The sequence below is a fragment of the Crocuta crocuta genome, unplaced genomic scaffold, assembly GCF_008692635.1.
Source record: "Crocuta crocuta isolate KB4526 unplaced genomic scaffold, BGI_CrCroc_1.0 scaffold113, whole genome shotgun sequence".
In the NCBI taxonomy this organism is placed as follows: domain Eukaryota; kingdom Metazoa; phylum Chordata; class Mammalia; order Carnivora; family Hyaenidae; genus Crocuta; species Crocuta crocuta.
In genome coordinates, this window is record NW_027530368.1 from 639,416 (window position 1) to 665,424 (window position 26,009).

Below are 26,009 nucleotides of genomic sequence, written 5' to 3' on the forward strand. Positions count from 1 at the left end.
TGTTTTTGTGTGTGTCATTTATTATATTCATTTCATTCATTCACTGTGTATCATTCCATTGTATGCCTACAGCACAATTTGTCTATATATTCTACTGTCTTACATTTATGTAGTTATAGTATAGGACAAATGTAAACAATGCCAACAAATGTGAACAATGCTACTATTAACATTCTTGCATGTGTACAAGAATGGTACTCATTTGCTTGTGTTTCTCTGGTATATACCAAGGGGTAGAGTTACAAGGTTACATGGTTAGTATATGTATTACTCAGAGCTTTCCAGAGAAATAGAACCAATATCATGTTTATACACATATATAAGTTAATATCTATCTATCTATTGAAATATTTTAAAGGACTGGCTCACATGATCATGGAGACTGGCAAGTCCAAAATCTGGAGTTGTGCCAGCAGGCTAGAGACCTAAGAAACGGCTGATGTTGCAATTCAAGTCCAAAAGCCATCAGCTGCATAATTCCCTCTTGCTTGGGAAAGATCTTTTATTCTACTCAGGCCTTCAAATGATTAGATGAGCCCTACTCACATAATGGAGGTCAATATACCTTAGTCAGAGTCCACTGATTTAAATGTAAATCTTATCTAAAACACCCTCACAGAAACATCTGGAATAATGTTTCACCTCATATCTGGACACCACAGCCCAACCAAATTGACACATAAAATTTATCATCATAGTATATATTCTAACTTTTGTAGGTAATACTACACTATTTTTCCAAAGTGGCTATACTAACACAGGGTCATTAGTGAGCCTTCAGCTTCTTGTTAGGAAAGGGTTGATACTGAAAAGCAGCCTGTGTTTTTTTCCCTGCAGACACACACACACACACACACACACACACACACACAAAACCACAAAAGAAACAAAAATTAGGGGGGCACCTGGGTAGCTCAGTCAGTTAAGCGTCTGACTTCAGCTCAAGTCATGATCTCACAGTTCGTGGGTTCGAGCCCCGCGTCGGGCTCTGTGCTGACAACTAGCTCAGAGCCTGGAGCCTGTTTCAGATTCTGTACCTCTGTCTCTCTCTGACCCTCCCCTGCTCACACTGTCTCTCTCAGAAATAAAAAAAGAAAAAAGAAAAAGCTAGGTTGAAAGAAGGCCTTGTGTCTTGATATCCAGGTGGCTAATATAATTAACAAGTCTTTTAAGCAGCCAACATCAAGCCAGGTTTCTACTGTAAAATATGACAAGGTAGGGTAACATCTGAGGGCTTCTGCCTGTGTTTCCCTTCAGTGATGATGCTACAGTCTACACAGTTGTCCAATCAGAAACTTGGGTTTTATCCCTGACTCCTCTGCCTGTTTAGAGATAATTAGCCATCAATTCCTATTGACTTTACCTCCTATGACTCTCTCATACATATCTGCATCGCTCTATCCTTTCTGAAACTACTCAACTTCAGGCAATTTCTTGCCTGGACTGCTGCAACAATGTCTTAACTGGACCTCTGTCTCAGGTCTTACCCACTCCAATTTGTTCTGGACTCCGTGGAGCCAGAATGATTTTCGAAGAAGTATCTATGAAATTATCACTCCTCTGCTTACAACACTTTGACATAAGATAAAGTCCTTCCTCCTGAATAAGGTTTACAAGGCTTTGCATGATGGCAGCCCCTATCTGGTTTTCCTTTAGTCCTTTCTACTTCCTTCATCTCACATTGCCCTCATAAAGATTCAACCACAGAACACTTCTGTCACTTCCCCAAATGATTCACTGTCTTTCCAGACTCCAGGCTTTCACACAGGTAATCCCCTCTGCCTGGAATACTCCCCATATCCCATTCATCTGACTTAACTCCTTCTAAACCTTCAAGTTCTCAGCTAAGCAAACAATGCTCTGTACTCATCAAGTCCAATTTCATATTCCCTCTTTTGGGACACACAGAAGCACACTTCTCAGCCCTAGTGATTAATGTTAGGTGGAGCCATATTAGCAGCTTTATCCAATGAAATATGATCAGAAGTGATATGTGTCATGCAGTTGAAAGCTTCTGCCTGGTTCTCATGTCTCTTGGCTTCTCATATCCTGGAAAACTGAGTGCCTCCTATTGAGAAGGCAGAGCTGTAAGTTGAAGAAGTGGGATCTCTGAGTGGCCATAAGGAAGAGAGTCACCCAAGTTTACTACAGGGTTTGTGAGCAAAAAACCAGGAGACATTTTGTTAACCCACTAGGTTTTGAGAATGTCTGTTGCCATAGCATGGTCTAGTATCCTTTGGCTAATACAGAAAATTGTATTAGTCGTTGGGTACTACACAGAAAAACCTAATATATGTCACATCGACGTAGCAGATGGGTGGCAGAGGTAAGAAAATTGACATTCAAGGCTAGGAAATGTTAATTCGTGTTATAAAGAGAAAAAATACTTAGTAAATTTTTTTAGTGTGATTAATGGAGTTTGGTTCTCATGGAAACCACTGATCTAACTTTTAATTTTTTTAATGTTTGTTTATTTTTGAGAGAGTGAGAGAGACAGAGTGCAAGCAGGGGAGGGGCAGAGAGAGAGTGAGACACAGAATCCAGGCTCAGAGCTGTCAGCACAGAGCCTGACACAAGGCTCAAATTCACAGATCATGACCTCAACTGAAGTTGGACGCTTAACCAACTGAGCCACCCAAGCGCCCCTCTCGTGGAAAACACTGAAGGAAAGAAACTTAGTAATATGTGTTGTATATTATTTGGCTGCGTTTGGCAAGGAATTACAAGAGAAGGTGAAATCAGGAAGGGATTAAGCAGAAATGAAAGGGAATAAGTAGCACAAAACTCATGGTCTGGAAGAACTGGAAAAGCCAATTTCTTTTATACCCCAAACAGAAATAGATGGTGTTAAGAAAGTCTTGGAGTGGCAAAGAACCATTACAATTCAGTCTTGTCAGAGATCAGATTAACTGTGAAGCTTTTCCACAGAAATTCAAAAGAGTCTCCATTAAGAGAGTTTGGAGTATAATAAAGGAAAGAAAAAGAGCAGATATATCTTATAAAGTACTGTAGGGTAGGTACAGGTATAAGGAACTGATCAGAATCAAATAGACATGTTTTGGAAAGAAACCAGTAATCAAGGGGTGTCTGAATGGTTCAGTCTATTAAGCATCTGACCCTTGGTTTCAGCTCTGGTCATTGTCTCACAGTGTGTGGGATTGAGAGCCACTTCAGCTTCTGCACTGACAGTATGGAGCCTGCTTAGGATTCTCTCTTTCCCTCTCTCTCTTTCCCTCCCCCCTCAAAATAAATAAATAAACTTTTAAAAAAATCAACAGTTGAGAAAAAAAAGTTGTGGTTGTTCAAGGCTTAAAAAGACACTTGAATGCCATCTCACAGGAGTAACAACTATGCAGTACTCAAGGAGGGTGCAGTCCTCAATGCACAATTCAGATGTTGCCATAAAGGAAGATGTAAAAGGGAGAAAGGTCCAAGAAGGCAGGAGCTAGGAGCCACAGGTCACAGGGAACTCAGGAGTAGGGCCAGGGCCTCATCAAGGAATCCTACTTACCCCTAGGTCAGAGTTTCTCAGCCTTGTCACTATTGACCTTTGGGTCAGGTAGGTCTTTGTTGTCAGTTATGCATTTTAGGATGTTAATAGTATCCCACTTAAATGCTAGTAGTGTCTTTTCCCCAGTTGTGACAACCAAAAATGTCTCCAAACATTGCTAAATGTCCTCTGTTGCAAAATTGCTCCTCGTTGGAACCACTGTCCTAGGTTGGAAGAATGCCATAAGGTCTGTCAAGCAGAATTTTAGACTTGCCATTGACTGGTGATGACTATGTGTTTCTTATTTTCTCCTTTCCAAATGAGAATTATGTTATGATTGTGGTTTCTCCTCTCCAATTTTATAATTGCATATTGGGTGTAGGGTGAAAACACAGATATTTGTCTATTTTTAGTTCATGTGTCTCCAGACCAAGGGAATCCACATTCATACAGAGATCCTGGACTCTTGAGTTTGATGCTCTAACTGGATGGGATGCTGAATTAACTCTCCTGGGGAGTATATTCTGTGTGTGGAAGGAAAAATGAAATGAATATTTGATGACCAGAAGGATCAACTGTGACAGAGACAATACTATGCATTCAAAAATTCTATTTTACATTTCTTCTTTCTGGGCACATGATAACTACCTTGCAGCTTGGTGCAACCTTGTGACTAGTTTTGACCTAGGAAATACTCCTTGCCAAAAGCAAGAAATAAAATTTTATTGGGTAAAGACACTGGGACATGGGGGCTGTTTATTACTGTAGCATGGCCTAGCTAGCTCAGATGTCACTCCGCTTGTGATGCTGCCATGACTCTCCATCCCTGAGACAGGTCCCCTTTTTATATGCTCCATGCTTCTTCTAACATGGTGCTTATCATGCTATATTGTCTTTGCTATTTATGTGCCCCCTTGTTGAGGACAGGGACCATATTTACCTTATTTACCATATGTATCATAGAGTCCAGCACTCAAATATTTGTGGAATGAACCAAAGATGATTACTAATCATAGATGAGGCTGAAATTCATTGAACAGATTATAGAGCCAGCTTTTCATAGTCCATGGAACTAGTAGGAGAGAAAAAGCCTTGGTTGCAGCAAACACTTAACACCTTTAAAGGCTGTGGAAGATGAGACATTTCATTATGTTCTCCATTTATCTCAACAGTCTTCATACCAGAACATGGAGACAAGCAGGAAATAAAATAACTCCCAAATCACTTTCATCCCAAGCACTGTTCTAGAAAATTCCATAAACAGACTTCAGACAGATTTAACTTTGTTGACCTTTCAGTTTCTGAGATGTGAAGGAGAGATTAAAACAAAGTGCTTAGAGCAGCAGCAAGACAATTTTCTCCACAAGAATGTGGTATGGGGTGTGTTCAAGTCAACCTGCACACCATAAAACTAAATGACTCAAGCATTCAAGGGAAGATCTATTGACAATTAATGATCCGAGGAATCATATCAAGAACCGATGTTTAACTGGATCATTACCAAAACCCACAGACCACGTGCCTTCCCATTGTGGTTGTGAGAAAGAAAAAACAGTTGGATGTATGTAGAATACCATGCTGTTAATTATGTGATTAATATCAACGACTACACAGCACCCTGTGGTACAAGATGTGCTGGGTTATTTGATAAGAAGCAAGCAGTTCACTGTATTACTATTTCAGAGTAGATACACCAGATGCATATGGGTCTTGAAGATAAGGACAAAAATAGCCTGCATTTTCCTGGAAAGCTTTTATCCATTTAAGAAGGTGTCTGAAGAATTCCAGAGCCCCTCTCAATTTTAATGCTTAATGAAGAAGGTGGTAGATGAAAAATACTACTTGAAGACACACAGAAAGACATTAGACAGGCAAAAGGCCTAAATCACCTAGTTGAAATTTCTTTGAAATTATCCTTGACTTTGAAATTATCCTTGAATTATACTTAAATATATTAAATATAATAGTAGTCCAGGTAAGAGTGGGAACTGTCCCAGAAAAGATTTCCGCTATTACCTTCTGTCCATGTCATTACTACTATTGATAGTTAAGGCCTCTGTAAAGTTCTAAGAGAGAACTAAAGGGCTCTGTGGAAGTTTAACTCTAAGGAAACTTGTGAGGCAATATTTCAATATTACAAATTTCTCAGATTTCTCAGAAATCTCAGATTTTTCTTTTGAAATCTGAGACAGGCATCAGGTCCCAGTAGGATCAATAGTTAGGAAATTAAGTCAGAAATGTTTTCCCTTTCTGGAGGCTAGTAGGAAGAGGAATCTGAGGGCTTTTTATGCTTTGCTTAACTCAGGCTCCAGTGGAGGCATTAGCTGATCTTCACAAGCCTCTCCTTTTTATTTTTTTTAAACTATAGCCAGTAACACTATATTAGGAACATGAAAGAAATAAAATGCCCACGGTTTTACAGGCAGACTTCTGTCAGCATGATACGACACCTCATCTATAGGACAGAATTTTGGCCCCAAAGTGGGGGATCAATTCTCTTCATACATATTCAGTGACAAAATACCCCTTACCTATGTGCTTACTAGTGCCAGCTTGTCACCTCAGACAGGCAGAGAGAAGCCAAAAGTCATCAGGGTGGGAGCAGATCAGGACCCTAAAACTTTAAGCTTCTCTGGGCTCCTCTTTCATGAGACAGGGATATGGCAATAAATTAGGGCAGTTAATCAGCTCATATGCACTATTAAGGCTAATAACAATGGTGATGGGATGAAATATATAGGTAGTTTTGCATACACTGATCATTTTTTAAAATAAAAGGCCTAAATGTCTCTAAAATATAAAGTCTATTAATATTAAAAAGCTGAAACACTGCCATACCTGTTAAATAGGCATTGCCCATTGCCCAGTAGCTGCCTCCTTCTCTCACCAATCACCTTGACCCCTCTCCCTCAAAGCTTTTGCCTTTTCTTAAGCAGTAGATAAGAGTCTGATGAACTGAGCAGAGGTGTTAGTAGTTTCATGGGATTGACAAGACAAAAAATGGGGGGTTGGGCAAAATGGGTGAAGGGGAGTGGGAGATACAAGCTTTCCAATTATGAAATGTTTAAGTCACATAAAGATTATAGTCAATGATATTGTAATATAGATATGTGGGGACAGATGGTAGCTATACTTGTGGTAAACACAGCATAATGTATAAAATTGCTGAATCACTGTGTTGTACACCTGAAACTAATATCGCATGTCACTTATAATCAAAAAAAAAAAAAAGGAATACCCACACAAAGGGACTTCAGTGCCCATAAAGAAGGAAAGACCTTTGTCTTTTGTTCAAGGATTCTGTGTGGACTCCCAAAAAACATTACTCTAGGAGTGATGATGAACTGAGAATAGACCAGACCTCACAAAGACCAAACTGTCGTTTTCAATCAGCTCAAGTCCTGATTGGATTACAGTCATTCTAACCACATGCCAGGAGCAGAAGTAACTCCTCTGTGGGGGAATATAACATTATCCAATGCCTAAAATTAGCTCTATAATTTTTCAGACACACTTTCCGTCATACAATGAAAATAATTAAGCATGCAAAAAATACAAGAATTGACCAAAAATCAAGAGAACAACAGACAGTATAAACAAACCCCCAGGATATCAAAATATTGTCATTATCAAACATGAACATTAAAGAGATTGTAATAATGTATGTAAGATATTAAATAACAAGATGAAAAATTTCAGTGGAGAACTGGAAACAATGAACGAAATAAATGAAAATTGGGCAAGTAAAATATAAACTACACTCTGCAAATACTAACCAAAATAAAGGTGAAGCAATACCTATATCAGACAATGTAGACTCAAAGGAAGGAAATGTTCATGAAGATGAAGGGGTGTATTTCATAATGACAAAAGGGTGAATTTAACAGAAATATATACTATCTATCTTAAACTTGTATGCACCTAATAATATAGCCATGTCAAAATATATGAAGCTAAACCTGACAGAATAAAATTGTCTTTATTCCTTTCAGTGACTGTATACATAGAAATTCCAGAGGAATCTAAAATTAAACCCTAAGAATTAGTGAATGAATTTATCAGAGTTATAAATATAAAATAAAAGTACAAAGATCAATTGTATATCTATATAGTATATATACAATTATATATATATATACTATTTAGAAAGTAAAATTTGAGAAAATCACTAAAGAAATAACGGACTTGAAAGACACATTGGACCAGATGGATCTGATGGATATATTTAGNGTAAAATTTGAAAAATCACCACTTATGACAACATCAGAATGATCAAACATCTAGCAATATAAGCCAATGAAAGATGTGTAACCTCCCAACTGGAAATTATAAAACTTAATTGAGAAACAATAAGAAGATCTAAATAAGTAGAGATATACTAAATTCTTGGTTTGCAATGTTCAATATCATAAAGATATAAATCCTTTCCAAATTAATCTAGAGATTCAAAATAATCCCAATTTAAATTGCAGCAGAGTTGTTTTTTGGTAAAAACTGATAAATTCCAAAGTTTACGTGCAAATGCAAGAGGCTAGGAAGAGCCAATGCAACTTTGAAGAAAAGAAAATTTGAGAACTTATACTGCTAGATACAAGACAGCTTATTATAGATCTAAGTGATGCTGGGGTAAGGATATTCATAAGGCCAATTGAACAAAATAGAGAATCCAAAAATAGGCCTTCACATACAGAATTACTTGATTTATGGCAGAGGTGCCATTGAAGACAATGAGAAGGAACATTCTTTTAGATAAACTGTTCTAGGACAATTGAATATCGATGAAGATGAAAATTAATCTTAACCTTCTAGTTCATACCATTCATATTAATCAATTCCAAGTAGCTTATAGATTTAGATGTAAGAGTTAAAGCAATCAAGTTAATGGAAGATAACATAAGAACATTGTCATGATCTTGGGGGTAAGCAAAGATTTCTTAAAGCACAAAAAAACATTGGCTAAAATGGGGGGAAAGGTGATAAATTGGGATACATTAATTTTGGGAATTTTTGGACATTAAAAGACAAAGGCAAATTACAGAATATAAGAAGATTTGCAATGCACATAACTGACAAAGGACCTATTTCACATAAGAAGCTCTTACAAATCAGTAAAAGAAAGAAACTAATTTTTTTTTTAATTGAGCAATCGGAATGGACACTTTCCAAAAACTGTATGAAAGGGTGCTCCATCACATTCTTTCATTCATGAGTAAAACACAAACTAAAGCCACAGTAGGTTACCCATCATGCATAACCCACCTCTCAGAATGCAGAGATTAAGAAGACAATAAATACCATTTATTTGCAAGGACGTAGAGCAGCTGGAAAACCCATGTGTGTTGCTATGGGAGTGTAGTTGTTACAAGCAACTATATGTTTGTAAATATCTACTAAAGCTGAGCATATGCAAACCTGTGACCCAGTAATTGGATTCCTAGGCATATTGCCAGCAAAACTGCATGAACATGTGCTTAAAAAATAGTGATGTTGTTCTCATTGCCAGAAACAAAAACTAATCAAGTGTCCATCAACAGTAAATGAATAAACTGGTGTTTTCAAACAATGAAATGTCATATGGCAATAAAAATGAACCCCTGTTACAAAGAACATTAATAAATCTCACAATTGTAATGTGGAGTGAAAGAAGCTAGACAAGCATAATTCCATTAATTTAAAATTCAAAAACATGCTAATTGAATCCACAGTTTTAGAAGCTAACGTGCGGTTACCTTTGGAGATGACTGAGAGGGTATAAAGGGGTTTCTGTCATTCTGGTAATAGAATATCCCCCCCACCCCAGGTTGTGTATACAGAGATATGTTTACTTTCTTTGATTTATTGAATTTTGCACTTATAACGTGTGTCCTTTTCTGAATAGATACATACTTCAATGAAATTTTATTTCATTGAAGGATAAATAATGATACACATTTTCATTTCAAATACTAGATGGTCTTTAACTTTTCTCCTAAAATATTCTCCAGTAATAGAACAGAAATACTTAAATAAAACAACTTAACAGATCTGAAAATACTCTCCAGTAACAGAAAATAGTGATTTTCTTTATGAAATGAGAGGTATACAAAGCCCTATGAAAATTTTGTGTCTGTAAAATCATAGAAGTCTATAAAAGATGCCAAGGAGTATGTGTCATTTTTAGCATTTATTTAATATACATACACGCTAAAGCTAGACTTCTAGTGTGACGGCTACAGAAAACAGTCTTAAAAATGCAAAACTCTACCTATGACCTCTTTCTGAAGAATTCACTACAGAATGAGCTTCTTTCAACCTAAAGATCAATGTAGAAGTTTCAGCAAAAAGACTGATGGTGACCATTGAATGTATTTCATTATAGATCTAAGATCAAAACAAAAAGTGAAAACACCTGTGAAAGAATAATGGGTAAATGTTAAATACTTTGTCAAAGTAGAAATAATAACAACTTTCCTAAATGGGAGAAGGCAAAAAATAAAAAGGGTAAAGTATTAACAGATTAAGCCATATGCATTGCTGATAATCAGCCATATTTGACCTACAAAAACAACAGGTTAGTATGGCTCCCTTGAATAAGAAAGACTCATAGATCACTACTTAGGTAATAGGTGAAGACTTACAATGTCATTTAAAGCTGATAAACCATATAATAATAGAAGCCCATATGAACCAAAAGAGGCTAAGAGCATTATAAAAGGTATTAGTATAAGCTAGCTACTGGAAAAACACACACACAAAATCTTTGTAAGTAACACAGTCATTTTTTAAAGCAAACAGACCATAAATATAACATATACAATTGCCTACAAATGTAAAAAATACATGCTCAGGAATATAACATAAAATAATATAACAGAATTGACTAAACATATCAGTCATATCATTAAATGTGAATAGGTTTAATTCACTTAAAAGAAAATGATTTTTACACTGGCTCATGAAAAGAAACTCAAAACCAATGCTATATGCTACAATATATATGGAGGCACAAATAAAACAAAGTGATTCAGAGAGCTAAAGCTAAAGGCATTGGCAAACAGAGTGACTATATATTAAGCACTTAGAACAGTTGTTCCTGGCCCATAGTAAACAATGTTTAAGAGCCAGCTACCCTCTTCCTTCTCGCCCTGCTTCCTGTTATTATTATTAATGTTTATTGTTGTTTTGTGTTTGGAAGATTCAGTTTGATGAATCCTAATCTGTTGCTGCCTCCCTGCCTCCCATCATCTTTCTAAGTTCAACCATTGTCAAGCAATTCAATCCAACATGGGTATTGATCATGCACTGTATAGAAGGGACTTATAGCAAATAAATAGTTGAATAACGTGGCTCTTGCCCTCAGAGAACTAACAATCTAATATCCAAGAGATATAATGCACACCAGTTTGTCTTGTAAAAAGATGGCTGAGGACGGGAGCCAGTGGCTAATGGCAATAACTCATGCACACTGTGGAGGAAGATGGGGATGCAGCCACATCAGTGGCTTCAGGAGACCAGAGGACTGACTCATGGGGACCTGAACGTAGCTGCCCTCCCTTTCCCAGCCAATTCCAATGTCCTCTCCAATCAGCCACATGGTTTCAAGCCTTAAGGACAGCTGGACATAAGTGAGTCTTGGGGTAGGGCTCTGTGGGGGTTGGGCTAAGAGAACAGTTCAACTGGGCAGGCAGGACTTTGCTGGGAGATCAGCATCTGAACCTGGAGAAAGAGCCAAAACAGAAGAACCTGGATACTCAAATCTGAGAATGGGGGCAGGAATAATTTTTAAAACATTCAGAGGATGGATCTAGGAGACCTAGAATTACAACAATGACAGCCTCCAAAGGAGAAAAAAGGACTGATGGAGAAGAAGTAATAATTACAAAAAAAAAAAAAAAAATGCTAGCTGAAAATTTCCTTGAGATGAAGAAAGGACTCATCTAGTTTCATGCTGTTTAAAGTAAAAGGCCAACATATTTACAAAACTTGCTTGGGGGCGCCTGGGTGGCTCAGTCGGTTGGGCATCTGACTTCAGCTCAGGTTATTATCTCATGATTCGTGGGTTCGAGCCCTGTGTCGGGCTCTGTGCTGACAGCTAGCTCAGAGCCTGGAGCCTGCTTCAGATTCTATAGTTCCCTCTCTCTTTGACCCTCCCCTGTTCACGCTGTCTCTCTCTTTCTCTCAGAAATAAATAAAAACATGAAAAAAAAATTTTTTTTAAAAATGTGCTTGAAGAGAAGACCGACCCAAGGTACTTGATAAAAACACAAATTGCTGAGTCCTGACCCAGATCAACAAAATGAGATTTTCTGGGGAACATGATAATGTTTACTAAAAAGCAACTCAAGAGATTCTTATTGTTAAGAAATCTGGAAAACAATGGACCTATTTTCAGTTCCTCAAACTTTAATGTGCATACAAATACCTAAAGTCTTACAAAAATGCAGATTATCGTTTAGTAGTTCTGGGCTGGCCCAAGGACTTAAACTTCCTACTAGTTTCTGGGCAATTTGGGGACCAGGACTACAATTTCTTGCCACAGTTAGAGATGAGATGCTTCCCAATCCATTTTTTGATGCATAACACTAATAATATCTTTTAAAAAATCTCTACATCAATCTCTAGAGAAACAGATATAAAAATGTTAAATAAATCATTAGCAAGTTGAATTCAGCAATATATCAAAGAAATAATATAGCCTCAGACCAAGCAGAGTTTATGCCAGGAATGCTTAGTCTGTGTTTAGTCTGTGTTGGGAAATCTGTTCGTTTAATCCATTATGTCAACAAATTAGTCAAAAAAATTATACAATGATCCTGAAAAAGACATTTAAAATAAAAGAATTTACAAGATATTCCTATTTAAACTTCCAGGAAAAATAAAGTAGAAGGAAACTAAACATAGAAGACTATTTAGCAAATTTTACAACAAATCTTACTGTATTTAAATAGTTAAAGTTCAAAGTCATCTTAATTTAAATTCAGAAACTATACAGAAATATCTGCTATCATCAATTTTAATTTAACATTGTTCTAGAAGGTAAAGGAAATTCAGTGAGACAAGAATATGCTAATGATGTGATTGAAAATATAAGGAACTCAAATAAAAAGCACTAGAATAAACAAGAAATTTAGTAAAATGACTAGGATACCTACACACAAACACATATACACAGAAGTCAATGGGTTTTCTTTGATCTAGGATAGAAAAGGAAAAAGTATTTCATTTAAAACAGAAACAAGGGGCGCCTGGGTGGCTCAGTCAGTTAAGTGACAGACTTCGGCTCAGGTCATGATCTCGCGGTTCGTGGGTTCGAGCCCCGCGTCGGGCTCTGTGCTGACAGCCAGCTCAGACCCTGGAGCCTATTTCAGAGTCTGTGTCTCCCTCTCTCTCTGACCCTTCCTTGCTCACGCTGTCTCGCTCTCTCTCTCTGGAATAAATAAAACATTAAAAAAAAAAACAAAATCTACAGAATATATGGAAAGAAATTTAACCAAAAGATTGGATCTATTTTAACCAAAATTACAATATCTTTTTTTGAAAGGCATAAATAGGACTTGAATAAATGGAAAGGCATACCATATTCTTGGATTTAAAAAATTAATATAAAAAAAGTCAGTTTTGTCAAAATTGGATAAATTCCAGACAATTCTAATTAGGATGCTGATGCAGCTTATTCTGTTTAATTTTTAAATTGAATTTAAAATATTAAAATTTAAATGTGATGTTCCAAATGGATTTTAAGCATGAAATGAGCATCCAGATGAACCTGAATTACCAGATATCAGAATATTTTATTCCTATATTATTCAGGATAAGTTAGATCATGGTGAGTAACAAATTAATCCCAAATCCTAGTTCCTTAATACAAGAAAATTTATTTCCTACTCATGCTACATGTCCAAAATGACTGGCCAGTGTCCTGGGTTATAGTCACTTGGGAATTCAAGGTAATCAAGACTTGTCTTCTTGTGGCTGCATCATTTGGGACTTGGCAGAAGAGACTACATGGAGAAATCTCTTACTCTGACTCTCTATCTCTCTCTCCTATGCTTCAGCCTAGAAGCGACACATCATTTCCACTCACAATCTATTGGCTAAATTGGTTTTCTCTTCGGGTTTAGGGGTGCCTGTAGGACCAGGCAGTGCAAGGTGTGGTTCATATAAACGCTGACATTCCAGGCTTCAACAAAATCAAAGTGAACTAGCAGATTCCTCCACATCGCTCGCCCCACCCCCCCAACCTCGCCCCGTGAATGGATCCGACTTCAGCCCGGCATAAATCGCTACAATAAATTTCCAAGCCTTAAAAACGCTTCTTGCCAAATACTTTGCTCGCTCGAAGGTGAGGCGCGCAACCGGGCAGGACTGGTGCGTAAACGCCGCTCCCGGGAGAGTGCAGGCTTGCGCCATCCCGAGCCTCTACGCGGAGCACCGCTACCCATCCTCCGAAGCGTCGCAGGGTTCTGAGTGCCCCGCAGGAAAAGGGGGAGGGAGCGACGGTAGGCGGAGGGGTAGTAGCCCCCAGAAAGCCTCGGAAGATTCGATTCCCCGCGGAACCGTGTCTCCTAGGCACTCTGGCTGGACCGCGCTCCGAACCTCATGCCATCTCGGCTTCTTCAAATGACTTCGCACTCCCTGGAGAGTCTCTCCCACCTCTTCCCAACGCCTGACTCCAGCTCAGTCTTTTGAAATGGCCTTGGACTGACAGATGAAGCCTTGAAGCCCGCCGAAGGCAGGCTGGAGGTGGGGAGAGAGGGAAGACAGACGTGTCCCTCCAGTCCCTTTGCAAACCTGAGGGGGGTAAGGGAAGGAGCCCCCCCCCCCGACGCCACCCGGTTCGGCTCTGGCCAGCAGGCCGGGGAGGCGCTGAGACAGAGGCTGCTAGGCGATGGACGCGAGGCCGCAGTGGGTGCTGGCAGAGAGCCCAGAGAGGCGCGTCTTGGACGACACACACTGCTTATAGGTGGCTCCTGGGCTCACTAAGCTTCGCAGGGAGCCCAGCCCAGTCCCTGTTGCCTGTGCTGGGGCTCATCTGTAGAACTCAGCTGGAGCTTTTCATGGACCGAGGGGCCAAACCACCAGAGAGCCGGGGAAGGTGTTCCCAAAGCGTAAAGTCTATCACTGCTTCCTCAGGGGAAGCGGCCTACCCAGAGAAAGGAACTACGTTATTTGGGGATATCTCCTAAACACGTTCTCAGAAAAGTTGTTTTCCCGGACACCTGGAACTGGGCATCGTTGCCTCTTCCTTCTAGGTAGCCGACAGAGAGAGCCCTGGTGCACTCGGGCTGGAGGGAGGCCCGGAGCGCAGCGCTGGCACGCCGCCACCACACTCGCCCGACTCCGACAGCCACAGGCAGGCGCCTCTGCAGAGCTGTCGCAGCGCTCCGGGCTGCTCTCCCTGGAAGTTGTTTGTCCATCACTACAGCTCTTTCGCAAATCCTTCTTTTCTCTAGTTCCAGCTGCAGACTCCGTTTGGCGCAATTACTCCGAGGCTACCTAGCGCCCCCTCGCGGAGTGCGTCCCCCCACCCACCTCCGGCTTAAAGACTCCCACAGCAGGTAGCAGCAAAAGGCGTGGTGGCTGCGTTGGTGGAGTGAGACAGTTGCCAACAGCTGGTTCAGCTGCTGCGCTGCGCACCGGGACTGGCGACTACGCAGCCCAGGTACTGCCCCTTGCCGGTGACGTCTCTGAAGAGGGTTATAAAAACCTTGCACGCAGCCTGCCGAGGTTCTGCTAACTCCCGAGCCGAGCAGGACCCGAGCCAAAGAGGCGCCTGTGAAGCTGCGGACCGCCGCTGCGGCGGCGGCGGCGGCGGCGGCGGCGCCAGCAGCAGCAGCAGCGCAGCGAAAGCAAAGGAAAAATCTCCAGCCAGACACGGGGCCCCAGAATCCTCAGAACTTTTACACGTCGCGTTGTGACGAACACCCCCTTTTGCCCCCAGTCCTCCTGCAGAACAGGGCTTTGCATTTCCAGCTGCAAGCAGGGGAATAGGAGTTGCAAATAGCAGCAGGTGCAGAAAGGCGAGGGTCTCCTGCTTCCTGGAACAGTGGTCCGTGGGATTTCCTTCCTTTTCCTAGTCCCACGCAGGAGAGACGCTATCTCCGGATTTTTGAACTCAAATGCTTCCTGAAGCTTGAAAGTGGAGGAATTCAGAGCTACGAGGAGCAGACAGACAGCGCATCGGAAAGCGTTTATCCTCTGAGTGCCAACTCTTCTGCTTGCAAGGAAAGAGTTCTGCCCAGAAAGAGCTTGCAGCCCTCCTGTCTTGGTTAAGCAGGACCCTGACCCCAGGCGTCAGCCTCAGGACCTGCTGCAAAGACAGGGTGTGTGCAAAGAAGAGGGCTTAACCGCCTAGCAGAGGAATGGATAACGTTCTCCAGGTTGACTCAGATCTCTTCCCAAACATCTCCACCAACACTTCGGAGCCCAACCAGTTCGTGCAGCCGGCCTGGCAAATTGTCCTTTGGGCAGCTGCCTATACGGTCATCGTTGTGACCTCCGTTGTGGGCAACGTGGTGGTGATGTGGATCATCCTGGCCCACAAGCGAATGAGGACAGTGACGAACTATTTCCTGGTGAACCTGGCTTTCGCAGAGGCATCTATGGCTGCGTTCAACACGGTGGTGAACTTCACCTATGCTGTCCACAACGAATGGTATTATGGCCTGTTCTACTGCAAGTTCCACAACTTCTTCCCCATCGCTGCTGTCTTCGCCAGCATCTACTCCATGACGGCTGTGGCCTTCGATAGGTGAGCTTGCCCTTTTTGGAAAAGGGAGAAATTGTCCATACCAGTTGGCATTGCTGTGAGCTTCTGGGTTGCACTGTGCCTGGTTCAGTGGAGACTGGTCACCTGGACCCTGCGGTTATTGTTGACAGCTAGTTGAATCAGTTGTTGATCTTATCTCATCATTTTCTTTTCTATATTCTCTTTCCTTTTGTCCCTCTTTTCACTCATTGTGAGTCTTCCTTTCTTCATACATCTCCTTTTTCCTTCATTTAATCCTATTTTCTTCACCCCTTTGGCACTCATCTTCTTGATAGGTTCCTTTCAACTACTGCTTTGTTTCTTTCTGTATATTCTTCCTCTCATTTACTCTGAAAGCCTGAAGAGTCTACCCTGGCCTTGACCAAGTGCTGGCCCTTGCCTAGGGCTTTGTAAATCCCTGCAAGCCTACTATTCTCCTGGGCAGCCTCTTGGTCTCTTCCAGTTTTAAGTGTGCCTAGGAAAAATTTCTCATTTTTCACTTTTTCCTGAAGATTCAGGGACTTTCTGCTCCCACCTCAGCTCTCCAATATTATATCTATGGGAAGAACATTTCATTAGAATCATAAAATACTCAGGATTCTAATTCAGCTCCATCTATGCTGCTTGGAGCTCTCATTCAGCAATGAGATGCAGCTAGACTGTTCGTCAGGAACTCCACAAATAAGGACCCAGAGAGCTTACCCAGGAGTTTTTCTAAATTTCTCTTGTCATGTAAGGTCAATGTTTTTAACCTGTATCCACAGAGAAACGTGCTTGGCAAAGGCAATTGAAAACTCTTTCCTGCACCCAACTAGGGTTTCAGAAGCTGATTGAAAAGGAAAATGTTGGCATTTTCAAACACTAGGGCTAGCGTTCTGGAATGAATGGCTCCTCAGGTGGCAGGATGGAAAATCCATTAGTAGAGCACATCTTCCTCTGTAGTGACATTTTTGTGTTATAGGCCTGTAATGTGTTTACCTATGTGTGCACAAATATTCAATGCTTACCTGGGATGGGGAAGTATATTTAAAACACCTGCCATTATGATTTTAAAATGGGTTCTTTGGATGGCCTTACTGAGATCAATGAATTATGAGAAACCGAAAGAAGGACCTAGGAGATAAATCCCCCCTAAAATTCCCAAACCACTAAATTATTTTAGCATAAAGATTGTTCATGATTTGCAATTGATTTGAGGTCTTTTTCAGCTTCTGTAGTCAATGAACATTTTAAAATCAGAGAAATGTAAGAAATCAGCTTTTGAAGTGGTGTCCAAATGCTGGTTTCTAAGTTCCATGTACATCTCCTTTATGCAACTCTGTGTGTTTGGTACATTGTGTGTAAGACAGGTTGTGATGAATCAATTTATATTCTAAATGTAGAAGGTAAACCAATTACTCAAAGTGGCAGTGAAATGAGCTCTTTTGTAAATTTATCTTTTATGCTACTTTAGTGTTCAGATACTAACTTTGTTGAAAGTGAAGTATGCCCATAAATCTTTCTGCACTGACTTGCTCCTTTAACTGCCCAGCAGACCTCTTAAATTTAGAAAACCCATAGCATGACATATGAATGAATATAGGTGCAGTGAAGCCTCGTGTGATTTCATTCAGCCTTGATGAACTTTAAATTAGAGGGAAAGTTGGTATTTTAAATGCACTTGGGCCTTGTGTGAGCTCAAGGAAGATCTGTCAGTCAGTGTGCTCCGGAGCATCAGCAGACAGCTCTCTTGCTTCGGCTTACCGAGAAATGACATGTTCCACAACTGTGTTCTTTCCCTATGAACTTAGAAGTCTAGGGGCAGAAGTCAGAGTCCAAGTCTTCACACTGGATTGGGTAGGAAGACAGATTTTAGCTGCCTTGACCTTGGCATCTCAGGCTCCATTGTTCTTTTGAGGCAAACCATAGACAGGACCCTGCCACTGCATGACAGCTGCTTAGTGAGGTCAAAGGAGCCCTGGTAACCGAGCTGAGGAAAATGACAGGAGCAAGAAATACCCCCAAGTCCCTAATGTTCAGATTCAGCCCGGGGAGATTATCAACATCATGCTCAAGGTTAGAATTCAAGGTAGAGTTTGGGATTATGCTCCAGGGCTCTGTCCCCAAGCCCTTCAAGTGCTTGTTCTAATTTTCTTTGCTCAGCCTCATGAGTACAGTGAAGGTAGGTCCACTGCATGCATGGTCATCCATTCTCTCCCAAGAATGTTTTAGAAAGGAAAGGGTCTGTAAGCTGTCAGCATATTAATTATCTCTCCTTTCTCCACCAAGGCAGTGCAAACTTTAATTATCTTTTTGTATGTTCCTTGAGTTTTTAACAGATAATTTGAGTCAAGTCTTAAAAAACAAAAGCAATATGGGTTTCCTTATTATAGAATTAAACCTTTTCATTGCAAAACGTCGGGAAATATGAAGAACACATACACAAAAGTACAAATCAACCATTACATCACCATACAAAAATAACACCTATTAACATTTTAATTTCTCTTTTATGACTATTACACTGCATAACTGAGGTCAGATTCTGTATAATTTTGCAGCTTACTTTTTTCCACTGATAGTAATGGAAAACATTAATAACATTTTCCCATATTATTAAAAAGTTTTCAGTAACATAATCTTATTCCAATATATGAATGTGCTATTATTACTTTAACCATCCTCCTACTGTTGGGTGTTTAGGTGATTTCTAAATATTTTTGCTTTATGGTTAATACACTAATAAACATTTCTATATGATTATTTTGTTTTGCTTTCTTGATTATTTCCTTAGGATAGATTCCCAGAAGTGGAATTACTGGGTCAAATGAAATGAATTAAGAAAAGAAAAAAAAAAAACCCTTTTCTCCTACTTTGAAGGGATTATAAACTCTACGCAAAGCAAGGAACAGGTCTGTTCTGTCTTGTTTACTTTATCTCCTCACGACAAGGCAGAGTGCTATGCACTGAACCGTCACTACACATTTGTTAAATAAGTGAATGAATGAACAAAATAATACATCTTCCCAAAAGAACATTTAGAAAATACATAAAATTGTAAAGAAAATGTAAAAATTATCTACCATCCCACTACTGACAATAAACCTGTTAAAATTCTAGAATGCTAGCTTATACTGGCTTTTTCTATCTGTGTTATTTATGCCACATAGTTACTCCCATTTTTAAGGATAAAATTTTGGATCATAATAAAAAGAGTTTCAGTAGTTGCTCTTTTTGTTTCATTCCTTAACATCTCATGTGCATTTTCCATTTCATGAAATAGTTTGCAAAATAGGATTTTTAATCTATTAAAAATGGATGCATTATATTGAATGGCTATAATCATTTATTTTACCATTTCCCTATTTTAAGATGTACACTGTTTCCATTTTTAATAATTACAAGTATCCTAGACTTAAATCTTTGAGAGCATTCCTTGTTCTCTCCTCAAAATAAACTCCTTGATATGGAATTGCTAGTTCAGTGTCTTGGTAAACTTTGCCAAATTTCCTTCTAGAACCAAAATGTATATAGAGAGGGGAAAAAACTCTTTAGCTATATATTGTAGTACTAATTTATTTTCTGATATCTTTCCATAGAATGGGGTATAAGACAGAGAGGGAAGGGAGGAAGGAGAGAAGAGGGAGAGGGAAGGAGAGAAAGAAAGAGAGAGAGAGAGAGAGAGTTTTCTTCTGAAGAAAGAATACTTACTAATTGAAGGCAATGATTATATAGAATAAAAGAGTCGCAGAGACAAATATACCTAAATAAGATCAGGCCTAATGCTAATTAAACTCCAAAACACATCAGGGATTTTACTTTTTGAAACTATAATTTTTCCCCCTTAAAATGAAATTTAAAAAATTTTCCCTATTATTGACTTATTCCACTTAGCATAATAAACTCTAGTTCCATCCACGTTGTTGCAAATGGCAAGATTTCATTCTTTTTGATCACCAAGTAATATTCTATTGTATATAAATATACTACATCATATGTTTGCACGTACAGGAGGATTAGGAGGAACTTGACGGAGGAACAAGGGGGAGAAGAAGGGCGGAAATGGTGGGGGAAAGGGAGAGAAGCAAACCATGAGAGACTTTTGAATGCTGACAAAAACTGAGGACTGATGGATGTGGGGGGAGGGGGGGATGGGCATGGAGGAGGACACTTTGGGGATGAGCACTGAGTGTTATGTGGAAACTAATTTGACAATAAACTATTAAAAAAAAAAAATAAATAAATAAATAAATATACTACATCTTTTTTATCCATTCATCAGTCAATGGACATTTGGGTTCTTTCCGTAATTTGACTATTGTTGACAGTTTTGCCTGAATTTAAATAAAAATTTAAAAAGAAAAAAGTTTCCCTATAGAAAAATTAAAAGGAATGTGTGATATTTCATAAAATTGGAACTTGGGGGACACTGAGAAGGGACACCATCATTTTGCAGAAACCCATGATGTTTGTTGGTTCAGGTACTACAGCACAGCATTAAGAAGGGAGGAGGGAGGCCAGTTCCTAAGCCCCACAAGAGAGACTGTAGAGGCAAAAGGCAACCTGACTGGGAAATAAACACACAGTAACAGGAAGCTCACCAAAGCACTGGGCTGGTAACACTGCTTCTCTACCTGCAAGGGGCAGGTGTAATTTCAGCGAGTTGAAAGGAAAAGGTTTCTCACTCCTCAGACTGGTTCTGGATGTTGTGTTTGAGTGAAAGGAAGCATCTAAATTATGATGGTCTCTGAACAATACGACATATGATCAGGACCAAAAATACAGTTGCCCAGATAGGGGAAATGGTTGAAGGCAAAAGAAGGCATGAGCACTCTGCAGAGTAAAAGATGAATCAAAAGCAAAGACATGCATAAAAACTTGTGATGGTTCTGTGGTGTCTGTCCTACTCTTCCAGTCACACTCAGCTACAAGTTTAAATAGCCTGCTTCCCAGGTCTCTACCAGACCTGTAGTCTGTCCTTGAACCCCACCTTGTTGGCTAGACTTGGACCCCATTGTATATCTCAGGTCAATTCTTCACTGCCCAGAGGTCAGACATAGATTTTAGAATCCTTTGCACTAATTCAGATGAACCTTACAACCCATGACCAAGCATCTCTGTGTTACTGAGAATGGTCATTCACTAGAAGCTTATCCATCACAACTGACCCTATCTCTTCAATTCCAGGACCTCAAATATCTGAGTTGACATGGATCAAAGCTGACCTTGTTAACATCTTGGATGAGTTAATTAGGCTAAAGGATCTTTTCTGGAGAAATTCAATGCCCATCTACTCTCTGGAGCTGTCCTGCCACACTGGTCACATCCTGTCCCTACTCATGGGAGCTCCCAAGATCCTAAATGGTCAAGGACTTTGGTTTAAAAAAAAAAAAAACTGGCAGAAATATAGGTTTAATTGAAGGAAAGTGAAGAGTAATTCTCAATGTAAATGCACAAGACTTGGTTACTATTACTGATGTCAAATTAGGAAATGAATGATGATCCTGAGGTAGAAACACTCAGTTAAATCTGGACAAAGATCTTCAGTCCTTTGATGGATAATGCCACCAGGTGCGGTGATGTTTCCTAACTCAAGGTCTCATGTCTTCCTTCAAGGGCCTTATGCTACATGTTGAGGCAAACAGAACTGATTTAGAGATAGCTACAACATAAGGTGTTAGAATACGTTTTATATGATTGTACAGACAAATTCAATATGAGAGAAGAGGGAGACATTATGGCCATCAGTGATGATTAAGGAAGACTTCAAAAAGTGGTCATTGACTTGCACCTTGAAGATTAGATAGAATTTTTTAGAGAGAATGATAAAGAAAGGTGACCTTCCAGGTAAAAGAAACTGTTTGGCAAAAGTATAGAGGCAAAAAGTTGCAAAATATTTGGGGAGACAGACTGCCTGACTTAATTGAAGTGAGTTCACAAGTAAATCAGAGAATGAATGGAGAGGTTAGCAGGAAGAAGATGAATACAATTTTTGTTGGATTTGATGTGAAAATGTAACAATTAGTTGGAAATGCCCAACAAGCAACTTCAGATATGGGACTACAGACTCAGAAGCCAGGGATGGAAATGTGGATTTAGGACTTTTCCAAACAGATGGCTTACTGGAATTTGAAAGTAAGAACATCTCTTTTATTTATACACATTTCCAGAGAAGAGACAAAGAGGCCAAAGATTCATGAGAATCAAGCATGGGGGTGGGGCGAGGGAGAGAGTGGTGATGGAAGAAGCAGAGAGGTAGTGGAGAAATCAGGATATGTGGAGTGACAAAGCTTAAGAGAGGTGACTTGTGGTTGGTTCTGTTCATCAGTGTCATTAGAATCCAAGGCTGATGAGGACATTGGTTTTGGTCATTAAAGAACATTGGTAGCTATGAAAATAGTATTAGCAGAATATGATAAGGAGAATAAAATTAGATGGCAATGAGGGGAATGCCCTCTTTCTCATCCATCCATCCATCCATCCATCCATCCATCCATCCATCCATTACTGAACACCTACCATATACCAAGTTCTGAAGCAGTAAAACTTACATTTGCCCTTGTGCTCTCAGTCTTTGGGGATGATAAAATCATGAATACCATTATAACCCAATATAATTAATACCATGCTGAGGGAGTCTGGAGACAGAGGGAAGAACTGTCCTTGGGAATATTTGAAAGACTTACTTGTAAAATAAAGAAAAGGCAGAGAAGGAAGGAGTGGAATAAGGAGGACAGAAGGAGAAAAGAAACAACAAAGTACAGAACAAACAATGTGGAGTTTGTATTTTTTAAATTAATTTCAAGAATACTTGACTGGGAATTATAATGATTTATAAGTGTTTGTCACTTGGACACTAGAAGAGAGATTTTGTGTTAATAAAATTCATAATGATACTTTATGGTTCCATGCTCTCTAATCCATTGTCTCATCTAATCCTCAATAGCAATGGAGATTCTATTTCTGCCTTTGAAATATTTTTAATGTTTTATTTATTTCTGAGAGAGAGACACAGAGCATGAGCAGGGGAGGGTCAGAGAGAGAGGGAGACACAGAATCCGAAGCAGGCTCCAGGCTTTGAGCTAGCTGTCAGCACAGAGCCCAACGCGAGGCTCAAACCCATGAACCATGAGATAATGACCTGAGCTGAAGTCCAATACTTAACTAACTGAGTCACTCAGGCGCCCCTATTTCTGCCTTTGAAAGAGTATTAGAAACTATTTATTTTAGCATTGTCCTCTCACTCTTTACTCCCTCCTGGCTTGGAGACCCATGCAATTTGCATTCCTGTGCCTTAGACATCTGCCTACATACTCGCACTCAAGGTGGCTTTTGGAGGATATATCATCAAAAGAAAGCTGTCATTGAAGGCTGAAAAGCAACATAAGGGTCCTACTGTTCCAGAGAGGATGTTAGAGACTTTTGATAATTTTATTCTGAAACAAAAATTCAACCCCACAACCTTCTAGACAGGGCCATTATGAGAATATCAAATTCTGCTTAAATATTTTACTCAATCTGTCTCATTTGTTAAACACATCCCATTTTGATTCATTACAAAATTATTCCTTTTGTTTAACTGAAATCTGCTTTTGATTATGGGCTGCTCCTACTAATATAATGCCTCTTCTATGTGGCAGTCTTTTAGATATATCTCTCCTGAAGCTTTTCCATCCCTGGTTAACTGTCCTTCATTTCTTCATCTCTCCATCCTTCTTAGTCTCTACTGGCTATTCCCATTTGTTGCTGGGCCTCTTAACTAACAGGTTAACTAATACCCAGAACTGCGCACTCCGCTATTAACATTACTCTGTCTGGTTTCACCTGTTATAGGGCTGGCATCCTACCTGGTTACTTTGTCCTCTTAGACTTAGCACAAGTACCAACTGCACTCTGCCTGAAAGTCTCAATGAAGTATCCTTCTTACCTATTCCCATGTTATTTATACAATTGTCTGTAACGTGTTGGTCTCTCCTATACCTCCCTGCCTGCTAGATTACAAGCATCATGAAAACAGGGACACTTTATACCTGTTCCCAGCAGCTATCCCATTCCAGGATACAGAGTAGGTATTCATTACAGTGTGTGAATAGTGGTTGACTTGACTGTATCTCTATTCTACACACATCAGCCAAAATCTGGAAACCAGACCAAATGCATCAGGCAGACCTCAAACACACCTACGATGCTGTTCCTTGAAGGAAAATAAAAATTGGGTCAATTGTATGCCTACAATGAAATTTTGCTACACTACAGAATGCTTGGTTCAGAACACCTGTTCGAACCTATTCTAGAATAACTAAGTATTCTAATTCACACTTGCCTCGTCCACATTTTACTTGACTGGGCCCCATTGGATTCCTAACCCATACCCTGTCCCCAGTAGATACTGCACCCCAGGAGAACACCAAGGGAGGTATTTATCATTTCTATCTTACCTCCAGTGTATCCAGGAATACTGGAAACTCAGATTATTTCATGGACCCTTCTGAGAGCCAACTGTTGTCAGCCCCTTAGCTTTTTCTCTAATACCCCTATTAGCAACAGGAAGTGTACTCTCTGCTTTACCTGTCCTCTCTGAGTCAGAACAAGCAGAAGCCTAACCTCCAGTTAGCACTCCAAGTCCTAGATCCATAGCAGTTATCTGAACAGCTAGTCCCTACTATATTAAGTACCACGGACACAGGAAAATTCCAGTAGAGAGCCTGATAAAGTCATAGACCTGGAGGACAGACTGAGGAACTGGCTTATATTACCAAAACTTCTTCTCTTGCTACCTTGAGAAACTATTATTCCAACTCATTGGGAGGGGAGATATGAGGCTCCATAGATGAGGAATCCCCAGGGATGAAGAGATACTTTAGTGATGTCCTAAGACATAAATCTCAGCTTGAGTACTAATGAAGTGTATGAAGCTCTAGGAATTCTATCTAAGCAGACCTGAGCCTGATGCCTTCCTCCTCGCTTTTATAATTCTTTACTTGATCTACTTTCCAATTCAGTTTTATCACTATATTTAATATTTGTGACACTCTACATAATGGCCTTGTATGTGTTTTGTATAAGAATGTCCTTTAACAACATTACATCTAACCTTTGATAATGCAGTTTAGGAAAGAGCACAGGCTATGGTCCCCAGCCATGCTATGTGAATGTAGGCAAGACACTTAACCTCTCTGGGCCTCAGTTTTCCCATCTGACAAAAGGGATATAATAAAAGTTACCTTGTAGAGTATTGTTTCAGGGAGAGAGGGGGAAAGGGAAAGTATGGAAATGCATGGAAAGTTCCTGATCCATTGTCTGAAATCCAGTAAGAGCTCAGTTAATGGTTATATTGTGATCTATTATAAACCCTGACATGCCATTGGGTATGTAGAACTCCTTCTACATCAGGAATAACAGTAACAGGGTGAAGCATTTATATCCCTGCCTAAATTATAGTTTAAAATCCTCCTAATCCTACCAGAAGCCTAACATGTGGATATTGTATATCACAGTTCAGAAAAACTAAATCATTTTCATTTATACCATCTCCAAAACCACACATTCACTTCCCACATCCTGTGTGTCACAGAGTCATGACCCTCACGTAGAGCATCATTTGACTGTGTAACGTCTGAGGGAAAAATGTCTATTGTCATAGTTAAAACAAACAAACAAACAAAACCCCAAAAACCAAAACCAAAACCAGAAAAAACCCTCCTACAGCTGCATGTGTTTTAGTTGATATTCAATTTGTTAAAATTGTGTTTCTTTAGCCTTTGAACACATCTTACAAATCTTGGAGGTTTTGCTATAAATCTAGTTAAAGTG

General features: G+C 39.7%; 1 protein-coding gene across 1 annotated transcript in view; it reads left to right on the forward strand.

Annotated features, from left to right (window-relative positions):
* Positions 1 to 15,831: 15,831 nt before the first annotated feature.
* TACR1 (tachykinin receptor 1) overlaps positions 15,832 to 26,009 on the forward strand; it is a 148,740-nt gene continuing 138,562 nt past the window's right edge. Inside the window, exon 1 of the mRNA XM_077766219.1 lies at positions 15,832 to 16,220. Within this exon, the coding sequence (XP_077622345.1) occupies positions 15,832 to 16,220 (389 nt within the window). The remainder of the gene's footprint in view (positions 16,221 to 26,009) is intronic.